This window comes from Eubalaena glacialis, chromosome 6 (genome assembly GCF_028564815.1).
Source record: "Eubalaena glacialis isolate mEubGla1 chromosome 6, mEubGla1.1.hap2.+ XY, whole genome shotgun sequence".
In the NCBI taxonomy this organism is placed as follows: Eukaryota; Metazoa; Chordata; class Mammalia; order Artiodactyla; family Balaenidae; genus Eubalaena; species Eubalaena glacialis.
In genome coordinates this window covers 140712744-140727379 of record NC_083721.1, presented here as the reverse complement: position 1 = coordinate 140727379, position 14636 = coordinate 140712744, and the positions used below count along the sequence as shown (strand labels likewise).

Sequence of the window (14636 nt, the reverse complement as noted above, 5' to 3'; positions counted from 1 at the left end):
CCTCAGTTATTCTGCTATTGATCCCTTCTAGAGTATTTTTAATTTCATTTATTGTGTTTTTCATCATTGCTTGGTTCCTCTTTAGTTCTTCTAGGTCCTTGTTAAATGTTTCTTGCATTTTGTCTATTCTATTTCCAAGATTTTGGATCATCTTTACTATCATTATTCCGAATTCTTTTTCAGGTAGACTGCCTATTTCCTCTTCATTTGTTAGGTCTGGTGTGTTTTTACCTTGCTCCTTCATCTGCTGTGTGCTTTTCTGTCTTCTCATTTTGTTTATCTTACTGTGTTTGGGGTCTCCTTTTTGCAGGCTGCAGGTTCGTAGTTCCTGTTGTTTTTGGTATCTGTCGCCAGTGGCTAAGGTTGGTTCAGTGGGTTGTGTAGGCTTCCTGGTGGAGGGGACTAGTGCCTGTGTTCTGGTGGATGAGGCTGGATCTTGTCTTTCTGGTGAGCAGGTCCACGTCTGGTGGTGTGTTTTGGGGTATCTGTGGCCTTACTATGATTTTAGGCAGCCTCTCTGCTAACGGATGGGGCTGTGTTCCTGTCTTGCTAGTTGTTTGGCATAGGGTGTGCAGCACTATAGCTTGGTGGTCATTGAGTGAAGCTGGGTCTTGGTGTTGAGATGGAGATCTCTGGGAGATTTTCATCATTTGGTATTACGTGGAGTTGGAAGGTCTTTTGTGGACCAGTGTCCTGAAGTTGGCTCTCCCACCTCAGAGGCACAGCCCTGATGCCTGGCTGGAGCACCAAGAGCCTTTCATCCACACGGCTCAGAATAAAAGGGAGAAAAAATAGAAAGAAAAAAAAAAGAAAGAGGATAAAATAAAATAAAGATAAAATAAAGTTATTAAAATAAAAAAATAAAAATAATTATTAAGAAAAAAGAAAAAAATTTTTTTAAGTAAAAAAATACAAAAACAAAAAAACCCCCCAAAAAACAGACGGACAGAACCCTAGGACAAATGGTGAAAGCAAAGCTATACAGACAAAATCTCACACAGAAGCATACACATACACACTCAGAAAAAGAGGAAAAGGGGAAAAAATAATATATCTTGCTCCTAAAGTCCACCTCCTCAATTTGGGATGATTCGTTGTCTATTCAGGTATTCCACAGATGCAGGTACATCAAGTTGTTTGTAGAGCTTTAATCCGCTGCTTCTGAGGCTGCTGGGAGAAATTTCCCTTTCTCTTCTTTGTTCGCACAACTCCTGGGTTTCAGCTTTGGATTTGGACCCGCCTCTGCGTGTAGGTCGCCTGAGGGCGTCTGTTCTTCGCTCAGACAGGCCAGAGTTAAAGGAGCAGCTGATTAGGGGGCTCTGGCTCACTTAGGCCGGGGGGAGGGAGGGGTATGGATGTGGGGCGAGCCTGCGGCGGCAGAGGCCAGTGTGAAGTTGCACCAGCCTGAGGCGTGCCGTGCGTTCTCCCCGGGAAGTTGTCCCTGGATCATGGGAGCCTGGCAGTGGCGGGCTGCACAGGCTCCCGGGAGGGGCGGTGTGGATAGTGACCTGTGCTCGCACACAGGCTTCTTGGTGGTGGCAGCAGCAGCATTAGCGTCTCATGCCCGTCTCTGGGGTCCGCGCTGATAGCCGCGGCTCGCGCCCGTCTCTAGAGTTCGTTTAGGCAGCGCTCTGAATCCCCTCTCCTCGCGCACTAGGAAACAAAGAGGCAAGAAAAAGTCTCTTGCCTCTTCGGCAGCTGCAGACTTTTTCCCGGACTCCCTCCCGGCTAGCTGTGGTGCTCTAACCCCTTCAAGCTGTGTTCACACAGCCAACCCCAGTCCTCTCCCTGCTATTCGACCGAAGCCCGAGCCTCAGCTCCCAACCCCCGCCTGCCCCGGCGGGTGAGTAGACAAGCCTCTCGGGCTGGTGAGTGCTGGTCGGCACCGCTCCTCTGTGCGGGAATCTCTCTGCTTTGTCCTCCGCACCCCTGTGGCTGCGCTCTCCTCCGTGGCTCCGAAGCTTCCCCCCTCCGCCACTCGCAGTCTCCGCCCACGAAGGGGCTTCCTAGTGTGTGGAAACCTTTCCTCCTTCACAGCTCCCTCCCACTGGTGCAGGTCCCATCCCTATTCTTTTGTCTCTGTTGTTTCTTTTTTCTTTTACCCTACCCAAGTACGTGGGGAGTTTCTTGCCTTTTGGGAGGTCTGACGTCTTCTGCCAGCGTTCAGTGGGTGTTCTATAGGAGCAGTTCCACGTGTAGATGTATTTCTGATGTATCTGTGGGGAGGAAGGTGATCTCCGCGTCTTACTCTTCCGCCATCTTCTCCTCCCCAGCCAAACGTTTAAATACCTTATGACCCAGTAATTCTGTTTGTGAGGTGAAATATGAGTACCTATATCCAACAAAAGACATGTACAAAAATGACCATAGAAGCCTTATTTGTAATAGCCAAAACACAGAAAAATGTCCATTTACAGTAGAATTGTTAAATAAATTATGGTATAGTCATACAATGGGGTACTCTGCAATAAAAAAGAACACATGATTGATATGCACAATCTGATGAATCTCAGAGATGTGATGTTGTGTGAGAGAAAACAGACACAAAAGAGCGGGTACTATATGGCTCCGTTTGTATGACGTTCAAAAACAGGCAAAACCAATGTCGGGTGAATCAGAATAGAGGTTATGTTTGGAAGGGAATTTCGACTGGAAGGGGAACAAAGAAACCTCTTGGGATGCTGAAAATGTTCTACATCTTGATCTGGGTGGAGGATTACAAGTGTGATGTGTATGTAAAATTTCATCAAGCCTAAGATTTACATACTTTAATGTAAATTATACTCTTAATTTAAAACAGGTGATAAGAGTGCCAAGAAAAGTACAATTTAAGTGCTATAGGACAGCAGTCCCCAACCTTTTTGGCACCAGGGACCGGTTTTGTGGAAGACAGTTTTTCCACGGACCAGGGGTGGGTGGGGGTGGTGCGGATGGTTCAGGCTGTAATGCGAGCGATGGGGAGCAGCAGATGAAGCTTCGCTCGCTCGCCTGCCGCTCACCTCCTGCTGTGCAGCCCGGTTCCTAACAGACCACAGGCTGGTACTGGTCCGCGGCCCGTGGGTTAGGGATCCCTGCTATAGGAGCTCAGAAGAGGGACTAATGCTTTTACTTGGGAGAATCAATGAAGGCTTCTTGGAAGGAGTGATATTTGAACCACGGTGCATTTTGAATATGGTAGGAGATGGGTCAGAACTTTCCAGTCTTAGGGAACAGAGTGAGCAAAGTCACAGAGCTGGGAAAACATGGTACTTTTAGGGTAAATGATGAGTGGTCCCATCAGAAAGGCTCTTGGAGTACATGAATGGAGCTGTGAGTCAAGGTAGATCAGATTGTACATCAGATTGTAGATCTGATCAAAGTAGATCAGATTGTAGAGGGCTTTGTTTTGTAGCATAGACATTGATACCACAGAAACCTTCTGAGTGGAGCTGTAGTGTGACCACACCTTTGGGAGGATTAGATGATAAATTATAGAGGGGAGAGAGGGCGACTTGGGTTATCAACCTGGAACCTTTATAATATCCATGCCTGAGGTTGTAAGACCTGAGCCAAGGTGACAGCACTGGGCAGCATGGAAGGGTGAGGGTGAACTCGACAAGCTGAAATGACCAAACTTGACATTAAGCGGGTTGTGAGACGTGCTAGGAGAAGATCAAAGATGAGCCTGTGCATCACCTAAGGGTGAGCAACAAGTTGGAAAGACAGGTTTGAAGCAATAGTGCTGCGTTTAATTATAAATATGCTGAGTGGAATATGGAGAGAAAGAGATACAGAAGGAGGAGAAGAAGGAGGTGGAGGAGGAGGAGACAGAGGGAGGGAAAGCAGAGGAAGGGGAAGGGCAAGGAGAAGGAGAAAAAAACGTTAGAAGTGAGGGCCTAGATCTTGGGGAAAGAGAGACTTGTCATTGTGCATATGATGGTTAATTTTATGTCAATCTGAGTGGGCCATGAGTTGTTCTTTTAGCATATGGCATGGACACTTATAAATAATAATGTATAAAGCTAAGAGTATTCACAGTTCACTCAAAGCTACCTTGAGACTGTAGCACTAAAACTCCTTCCTCATGCTGTGTTAACACAAAACCCCAACCTCAGTGACTTAGGACAGTCATTTCTTGCTTTTGTTGCATATTGGCAGCTGCAGATCAGCTGCGAGTCTTCCCGTCCCACTGCCTACTCTGAAGGAGCAGCTCCTGTCTGGGACATGCTTTCTCCTGGAAGAGGGAAAAGCAAGAGAGTTAGGGGAAACACTCAATGGTGCTTAAAGATTCTGCTCAGGCATGACAGTTGCCTGGTCTGTTTGCATGCCATTGACCCAAGCAAGTCACGTGACCAAGCCCAGTGGAGGTGCCTCTTCCTCCTAAGGCAGACACCTGCTGCCAGGCACAAGAGGTGCAAATATTTGGGAACAAGAATGCAGCCTACCACAGTGCTTCCCTCAGCTTTCTACTTAAATCTGTCGAACTATAACCAATAAAATAGATCTGTCTATGAAGCATTATTCCAGCCTTTTCCTCTTATGGTCTAGAGCAGGGGTCCCCAATCCCTGGGCCATGGACCTATACTTGTCTGTGGCCTGTTAGGAACCGGGCCACACAGCAGGAGGTGAGTGACAGGCGAGCAAGCAAAGCTTCATCTGCCGCTCCCTATTGCTCCCCATCGCTCACATTACTGCCAGAACCATTACCCCTCTCTTCCGTGGAAAAATTGTCTTCCATGAAACCGGTCCCTGGTGCCAAAAAGGTTGGGGACCACTGGTCTAGAGTATATATTCAAATGCATTTTGAAAATTACATAGACTGCTTACAAATGAGTTAGGAAATTACTTTGGAAAAAAGAAGAAGATGGATTTGGCTCTTCTGTTGCAAATTTCCTTGCAAAGTTTTTAGTGCATGTGGTGGTTAATTTTATGTGTCAATTTGAGTGGGACGTGAGTTGCCCAGATTAAATATTGCTTCTGGGTGTGTCTGTGAGGGTGTTTCCAGATGGGCTTGTAAAAGGGAAGAGCCAATTTTGACTCCATGTTGGATCTGTTTCTTTGACTTCAGCCTTTGCTTTTTGTTGCTTTTGTTACTGTAATCACACATAATGGCCTGCCTCAGGAACCCTACCCACGTGTGAATGGCTGCAAGAAAGAAGAAATTACACATCCCCTCCCTGAGGCTGGCCATTCCAGGAGATGTTTTGCAAGGCCGTTGGCCCTTTTTACTTCCTCCCTGCCTTTCCCTCTCTGTTCTGCCTTTTTACTTTACTTCCCTCTCTAATTCTATAAAAGAAACTGGCATCCAGACCCTGAGAAGATAGTGTTCTGAGAAGACCCTAGTTTGCCATCTTCTCAGTCTGCCGGCTTTCCGAATAAAGTCGCTATTCCTTACCTCAATACCTCATCTCCTGATTTATTGGCCTGTTGTCAGTGAGCGGAGTGAGCTTGGACTCGGTAACAGGATTAACATTTGGATCGGTGGACTCTGTAGATTGCCCCCTCCAGTGTGGTTGGACACATCCATCCCTTGAAGGTCTGAATAAAACAAAATGCAGAGGAAGGAGGAATTTGCCCCCTTTTTCCTGCCTCACTGGGGAGCTGGGATGTCTCATCCCATCTTCTTCTGCCCTTGGACTGAAGGACCTAGATCATTGACTCATCTGGTCTCAGGCCTTCAGACTAGGACTGAATTACACCACCAGTTTTCCTGGGTCTTCAGCTTGCAGACAGCAGATCTTGGGACTTCTCAGCCTCCATAATTTCTTGAACCAGTTCCTTATAATAAATCTCCATTTGTATCTATATCCATATCTGTATCTTCTATTGGTTCTGTTTCTCTGGAGAACCCTGACTAATACAGTGTAGCAGCAGAGGAGATAAAGAAGACCCTGGAAAAACTAAGAAGAATGAAGTTACAGAAGAAATGAAGATTTTGTTTACTCCTTTGGAGCTTTCCTGTACTTATTTTAATTTGGTTTATTTATACATTTGTAATATTCTAAATCTATGGCATATGGCATACACACTTATAAATAATGTTGTTAAAAGCTGAGAATTTTCACAGTTCACTGAAAGCTGTCTTGAGAATGTAGCTCTAAGACTCCTTCCTCCCCCCCGGGCCTGAACCTCTGGCAAGTAGACAGAGCTAAGTTTGTTAAAGCTGTTTGTGTCCAGAGGCTTGTCACCAAGTCCCCCAAGCCTCCATAAACTGGGCCAGTATTTGAGTGACTTAGAGCCTTTCTTCTTTTTGGTCCAATTAATTAGCTAATCTTTGAAATGTTGTCTCTGGATGCCACAGCAGAACTGGGCATGAGGGAACTTCTTGGGGGCAGAGACAAGAAGGCTCTGGGGGCAAAAAGGCTCCTCCTTTTTTGCCCCCAGTGCTAACACAGAAAACACAAAACAAAAAAACACCCCCCCCACTCACTTCTGTTGAAGGGGTTCTGTTCAATTAGCCTAGATTTTTTAACATGAAGCACAGAGCAGCTTCTCTGCAGGGATCTCATTTGCTGGTGTTCTTGGTGCTTTCACAGTGGAGGAGAGAACAGGGCTGGGGCACTTTCCCTAAGATGAGTGCCTTGTCACCCAGCAACCCACACCTTTCCCCAGACACTTGGTGAGGTATTGTGTTAGAATGGCTAAACATTTCCCAAAAGGTGGTATGAGGAATTCATTTTTAACGTAGTGAGGCTGCCAGGGAAAGGACCTACTAAATGTGACAGGGGATGGGGTGTGCTCCCTCAGGTCTGGAGATGGAAAAGCAGAGAGAAGTTGTGTCTGTGGTGTTGTGGGAGATTCCTGCTTTCTCCTGGCTCCCACTTCTTGGGATGTCCTGAGGTCACTTTTTCAAGGAGACCCCACTCCAGTACCAGGTGTCGGCAACTCCTGCTTTGTAGCTACATTTGAGAAGGACCTGGCATCACCCCTGGCTTATAGCACAGAGGGCTTATCATGGTCCTGGGGGCCCAGGACACCAATGAGGAAGCCAGGCAGGAGCCGCTTCAGAGTCTAGGACGAAGGCCACATGGCAGAGACCAGCAACAGGAGCTGCCTGGGCTGTGCATCACCACGGAGCAATTGCTCATGCCAGCACCTTCGGCAAGAAGAGTCTGCAGGCCACCCTGAGACCCTGCTGGATAAATGAAGACCTGTGGGGAGGGAGCTGAGGTTTCAGAAACTATTCAGATAAGGGCTTAAGGGGAAATGAAAGTTAAACTGTCCATACCGTCTCCACAGTCCTACTCTGGCTCAGGGCCTGAAAAACACTTGCTGTGGCTGCCTCCACAGACCTCACTCTGCTGTGGTCTTGGAGGCTGAGGGTTTGGACAATGGTCTGATGGGGAGTTGGAGGCAGGAACTCGACCACGGGTTTTACCACCACTATCATCCATTCTTAATCAGGGCACTTAGCTCTCTTGGGCATCATGAAAATAGAAATTATGGGGACATAGGTGGAGAGCTACTTGAGCTTTTTAGAAGAAAGATTTTATGTCAACTGTCTATATTGCTAGTTACCTTGTTATTTCTTGGACTTGATTTCTAAATACTTCAAAGGAAAGGATATTAACAAAGCAAATGAAAGGACTTTCTTTCTGGAACCATTTTTGCTTACTGTAGCCACAAAGTCAAATTATACTTAAAAAATTTACCAGATAGCTTGATATCTGGTCTGTTGCATATATTTTATTGTTCTATTACCACAGCACCAGCCAATTACTTCCCATAACTGCTTTCTAACATACCGTTTGCCTTGTTCTTAAAATACCTAGTGGTGATTTACTTATTTACATATTTATATATGTGGGGGCTGTTGATGTATTATATCTATAACTCATCTTCTACTTGCCTAGTCTAAGTATCAATATTATTTTTCAATACTTGAACTGAATATTTTTCACTAACCATTTTTCCAATTTCTAAATCTTTTTTTCTGCTGCATCTTGTCTGCTTTCAAACATATCTAATGAATTCTTAATTTTAATTATATTTGTTTCAATTCTAGAATTTCCATTCAGTTCTTTTAAAAAATTGTTTATAGAATCTAGTTTTCTCATTGTGTCATTTAGTTCCTTAAACATATCATAGTTACTTTAAAATCCTTGTCCAATAATTCCAGTAGGTGGATCACATATGGATTTGTTTCTTTTTTATTTGTTTGTTTTTGTTTGTTTTGTTTTTGGTCATTTGGTCTTGTCTCTTGGCATGCCTGTAGTTTTTGAGTGAATGTTGGACAATATATGTAAAATAGTGTAGAGATGTTGGATGATATTATCTTCCTCTGGAGAGGATTTGATTTTTTTTGCTGGCTGGTAGTAGATGCAGATCACCTTGATCCAATTAGGACTGAGATAGTTTAAGGCTAGGTTTGTGAGGGCTGGTCTATTTCCAGTTTGCCTTTATTTCCAGTGTTCAGGGCTTTCAGCTGAAGGCTTTAGTTATTTACCAAGACTCCTCCTCAGCTTTGTGAATCTACTGAAAACTCTGCTTAGTTTTTTTACCTCTTAGCAGCTGCTTTCTCCTGAATGTCTTGCCCCTGAGCAGCATAGGATTCAGCAAATGCCTCAGAATAAAATCTATTCACAATGCCAGACTTACTTCTCTTTTGTTCCCTTTTCTCTGGAAAATTTGCCCCTCGAGTCCTGGCTGCCTTTTGTATCTCTGAACTACAGTTTTTGTTTTCCAACCCCAGTGAAACTGCTGCAAGCTCTGGGCCACGACACTCTGCTTCTGCCAAATGCCTGAGAGGAAAACACAGTGGGAAGTGCTTGCTCATCTCAGTGCATCTCTTTTCTTTTAGGTTCTGGCCCCTCAAGTGCTGCCTGCCTTTGTTCGTCTTGACTGATCTCTGATATCTTCAAAGAGCTGTTAAAAAATTTACCCAAATTTTGCATTGTTTAAATTTTGCAGTGGTCTCGATACAACTGTGGAAGGTGGGTGATTTAGTGTGATATAAGCTTACTTCATCATAGTTGGAAGCTGAGGTCTTAATCTTGAGTTTTTTATTTCAATGGTCACATTTTCCCCTGAGATATTCTATTTGGTTGTTTCTCAAATCAGCATCATCTTTTTTTTGATAATCTTCTGTTTCTATCTCGTGTTTTCTATTCTTTATTATTTTAATCATTTGAAATATACTTATTTTATAGTTTATATCCTATTAAGTTATCTGAAATTCTCAGGGGTTTATTTATTTATTTATTTTATTGGAGTAAAATTGCTTTACAATGTTGTGTTAGTTTCTGCTGTACAACGAAGTGAATCAGCTATATGTATACCTATATCCCCTCCCTCTTGGACCTCCCTCCCACCCCCCCATCCCACCCATCTAGGGCATCACAGAGCACCGAGCTGAGCTCCCTGTGCTCTACAGCAGGTTCCCCCTAGCTATCTGTTTTACACATGGTAGTGTATTTATGTCAAACCTAATCTCCCAATTCATCCCACCCTCCCCTACCCCCCTTTGTCCACATGTTCGTTCTCTACATCTACATCTCTATTCCTGCCCTACAAATAGGTTCCTCTATATTATTTTCTAGATTCCACATATATGCATTAATATACGATATTTATTTTTCTCTTTCTGGATTACTTCACTCTGTATGACAGACTCTAGGTCCATCCACATCTCTACAAATGACCCAATTTTGTTCCTTTTTATGGCTGAGTAATATTCCATATGTATATATGTACCACAGCCTCTTTATCCATTCACCTATTGTTGGACATTTAGGTTGTTTCCATGTCCTGGCTATTGTAAATAGTGCTGCAATGAACATTGGGGTACATGTCTCTTTTTGAATTATGGTTTTCTCAGGGTATATGCCCAGTAGTGGGATTGCTGGGTCATATGGTAGTTCTATTTTTAGTTTTTTAAGGAACCTCCATACTGTTCTCCATAGTGGCTGTATCAATTTACATTCCCACCAACAGTGCAAAAGGGTTCCTGTTTCTCCACACCCTCTCCAGCATTTATCATTTGTAGATTTTTTGTTGATGGCCATTCTGACCAGTGTGAGGTGATACCTCGTAGTTTTGATTTGCATTTCTCTAATAATTAGTGATGTTGAGCAGCTTTTCATGTGCCTCTTGGCCATCTGTATGTCTTCTTTGGTAAAATGTCTATTTAGGTCTTCTGCCCATTTTTTAATTGGGTTGTTCGTTTTTTTGATATTGAGCTCCATGAGCTGTTTGTATATTTTGGAGATTAATCCTTTGTCCGTTGCTTCATTTGCAAATATTTTCTCCCATTCTGAGGGTTGTCTTTTCATCTTGTTTATGGTTTCCCTTGCTCTGCAAAAGCTTTTAAGTTTAATTAGGTCCCATTTGTTTATTTTTGTTTTTATTTCCATTACTCTAGGAGGTGGGTCAGAAAAGATCTTGCTGTGGTTTATGTCAAAGTGTGTTTTCCTCTCAGAGTTTTATAGTGTCTGGTCTTATATTTAGGTCTTTAATCCATTTGGAGTTTTTTTGTGTGTATGGAGTTAGGTAGTGTTCTAATTTCATTTTTTTACATGTAGCTCTCCAGTTTTACCAGCACCACTTATTGAAGAGGCTGTCTTTTCTCCACTGTATGTTCTTGCTTCCTTTGTCATAAATTAGGTGACCATATGTGTGTGGGTTTATCTCTGGGCTTTCTATCCTGTACCATTGATCTATATTTCTGTTTTTGTGCCAGTACCATACTGTCTTGATTACTGTAGCTTTGAAGTATAGTTTTATTATATATTATCTGCTGATTCAGTTTGCATTTGCTTCTGCCAGATACCTCAAGAGGGTATTAACAGCTGAGAACCAATTTTTATGTTAATTTCTTGGTTTGGGATGTCTTAAACCATACAGCTATTGCATATTTGAATTCCAAATGTAAGTGAGCAGAGAGACATGGTTGCAAAATATGAAGGGAGAGATTTTTTTTCTCCATTTTGTTTACTTGTGAGTGAATGTTTCTTGGGTCATATTTTCACTTAAGATATGGACTGCATATAGGATTCTGACTTTAGGTGTTTATATTAGTTCCAACTCTCCACATTACATGGCCTCAAGGTCTTGGCTGCTGTGAGTTCTGAGTTCCTCGGGCTGCTGGGACATCAGCACCTATTGCTCCTTCTGATTTTCAGTTTTCTTTTTGTATAATCCCAAAGGATTTGCCTCATTTTCTTGGGGGTTCAGCTGTGTTATATGAGAAGAGACTTACGTACTTTATTCAACATTTCTGGGTGTTTTTTTAGGCAAAGGTTTTCAAGTTGTCTGATTTTTCATAATTTCAGAAATGAAAATCTTAACTGACATAATTTACATTGCTGGTTTACAGTAAAACTTGTTAAGTGTTATCTATTATTAAATACCATCATCAACATTATTTCCACATATATATAAAATGTGAACATTTGGATTATAATATATATAGTATATTATAAATATAAAGATATAATATATATGCATGTAATAGATTATATATAGTATGTAATAGATTATAAAGCTTTGTGATGACTCCTCTGTGAACTGGGTATATGGTTACTGGATATAGTACAATGTAGATCATGCTACTAAAACACAATAAAATCTGGCCTATTGAAATAGTTGGAAGTACATCACCCTTCTCTCAACTACATGTTTCTCTGTCTTTAAAACCTTTGTTTTAAAACTCTGATTTTCTTAGTGAAATTAGAAAATGTTGTGGCTTTGAAGTTTTTGAACATTGAAAGATATATCTCTGGGAGTGTATATTTATGTGTGAATCACTTCACATTCACTCATATATATTATTTATATTTGGATTTTAAAATTTTATATTTGCATGAAATTGTATATCCTTTTTTTCCTTTTGTAGGAGGATACTTCATCGAGACTTGAAATCAAAGGATATATTTCTGAAAAATAGTCTACTTAAAATTGGTAAGATTTTAAGAAATATGTATTCTATGAGAGAGTATATTCTAGATGTTGTTAATATATCAAATTGGAGTATAAAGTACCTAAAAGTGTTAGAATAATCATTGGTTTATTCAAACTTACTAGATTTTTATTCTTGATTGGTTGTGCCCAACAACAAAAAACCCAATTATTTTGTTTCTGATTATCTGATATAAACTGAGGTATAAAACATTTGCTACATATTAGATAGATTCAACAAATATCTTCTGAGTTCTTATTCCATGCCATGCACTAACCATTAATAAATGATTAGACTTGTTTTACTAGTTTGATTACTACAGTTTTCCCACTCCCCCACTTATTTTATCACAAGCAATTCGCAGTTATCACAGATAATTAAAATGTTGATATAGTTAGTTCTCCTTTAGAACTGTACCTACACTCATAACAGTTACTGGATTGTTTGATCTTATGTAGGTGTTCTTAGAGGAGGAAACATAAAAGCATGCAACTAATTAGGCAAGTATACCGAAGCTGATAGATTCAAATTTTTATAGTCATGTTCTTGAAAAGTCTCAGGTTTTTTGTTTAAAATTTCCTTATTGTAAATGAAGAACAAACTCTCCCCCCTCAGATAAAATTGCAAGTCATTATATTTAGTGCTTCCAGAATCATTCTGTTTGTTGTTATTCAGACTTGAAATAGCTTTTAGTTTCAAGTTGCTGGTTTTCCATAATTCCAGAAAAAAACGTTTTAGCTTACATAATTCACTTTCCTGTCTTCAAAGTCTTCTTTCTCCTATAAGGCTTTTATTTTTAAAGCTATTCACCAGTATTATATAATTTAAAATGTGTGACTTTTCTTTCCCTTTAAAATGGTATGAATCATTGCATATTAAAATTGTCAAATTAGACAGTTGTTAATTTCCAGCACAGTACTGATTTTTGTGTTTTAAAGTATTCATAAAAATTAATTATTTCAAGGGGATTTTGGAGTTTCTCGACTCTTAATGGGATCCTGTGATCTAGCCACCACTTTAACTGGAACTCCCCATTATATGAGCCCGGAGACTCTGAAACACCAAGGCTATGACACAAAGTCGGATATCTGGTGAATGTGCATGGGTTGGTCCAGGCGCCTTATTCATTTGCTACCCTGAGAGATGGTGCATTTTGTTTTTAGGCTCATTTACTTACTACGCCCACTCACTTTATCCCTTTTAAATATTAGTTATTCTGTGAGCAGCGTAAAAGAAGGTCTTTTGGATTAGAAATTTGATATATCCCATTAAATTGATTTCAAAAATTCTCTTTATTCATAGATTAACTGGTTGGTTTAGATTTTTTCTTCTTGAACCACGAGGGAAAGTTCCTAATGTATCATAAACATTAAATTTTGATATGTTTCTGCTAGTCTGTTATATAAAGCATTTGTAATTCTAAACACTGTGCTCTATTTTTTTTTAAGGTTAACTTCCACCTCTGTGGGGAATATATAGCTTACCTTTATTTTTTGTCTTCTTGTTGCTTTTAAGAATTTTTACTAAAGATATTAGCTTTAAGGATCAACTTAAATTTAAAAAATTCTGGGTTTTCGCTGATAGATACATTTGAGATTTCTCAGCTTCTTTGAGCTCTGTTCCAAAGGAATTTCTCCTTCCTCTTTGGGGAACCAGTTTAAATCTCAATGCAAGAAGCCATGTGGAAAATTGTATTCTGTTGATAGCAATAGATCCTAATTGGGGAAATTTTCCTTTCCTTTGAAGAGGAATCTTATATAATTTTCAACTTGTTAAGGGTTGAAAGGACAATTTAGCTGAGAACTTGTTAATTAAGTAAATAATTATTGTATGCAAATCAACTAAAGTAGTTCTGAGCTTTCAAAGATGAGCAGTGTGAAATATTGTGCCCGCTTCATTCTTCTAAAGAAGATAAAGTAGAAAGTTACCTTTTCTCTGGTTAGGGAAAAATAAACACAGCAGGGGTTATACCTTGGGATTTTCAACAAGGTCATTACTCCTGTTCTTGCTCTGGTCCCTCCCAAGTGGGAGAGAACACTGTCATGATTAAGTCTGGTTGGGGCAGATCCCTATCAATCCTGCCCCTTCAATCACTCTTGGGATTATACATTTCTAGGTTCTTCAGTGTTTTTTTTCATTGTTAACTAGTTTCCTCCCTGGTGGTCTTTTCCAATTCAGCTATCATATTTTCTCAATCACAACCTTCCCTTATTCCCTCCAAAAACAAAAACAAAAACCAGACAAAACCCACAAAGGTATGTTCAGATGAATGAGTTTCTTTAAACTTTGCTTTATTGAACATCTACTATTTGCCCATGGCTGTTCAATAGCCCTTAGGGTATAAAATCAAAAGTGATAGGATTCCTGACCCTCAGGAAAAATCTTCTTGCTCTTTTTGGTGTACCTTTCTCCAGTTAGAGAAAAACTAATCTTGGACTTTGGATTGAATTTGAGTTACATACTTAAATCTCTCTTCACACTTATTTTTATTATTATTATGGACATTTTAAAATAGATTTAAATATAAAATTTCTTCATGATTAAGTTTACATGGTATCTCAGGAAGATGTTACATCATGTCATTTGAATGAAGAGTAAATTAATTTTATGAAGCTCATCATTTAAATCTTGGAATTACGTATAGCAAGAAAGCTGACTCCTTTTGACAGGTGTCTATATTTGCTTGCCAAATCGGATGGACGTCACCTAGAAAACCGAGGCAAAGGAGCCCACAGAGAGGAGGGCATAGAGTCTTTTGTTT

The 14636-nt window shown here is 40.6% G+C and overlaps 1 protein-coding gene across 1 annotated transcript in view; it reads left to right on the top strand.

Annotated features, from left to right (window-relative positions):
- Positions 1-14636, top strand: part of NEK11 (NIMA related kinase 11) — a 283096-nt gene that overhangs the window by 75256 nt on the left and 193204 nt on the right. The window contains 2 exon segments of the mRNA XM_061194684.1: positions 11813-11877; positions 12840-12966. Of these exon segments, the coding sequence (XP_061050667.1) occupies positions 11813-11877; positions 12840-12966 (192 nt within the window).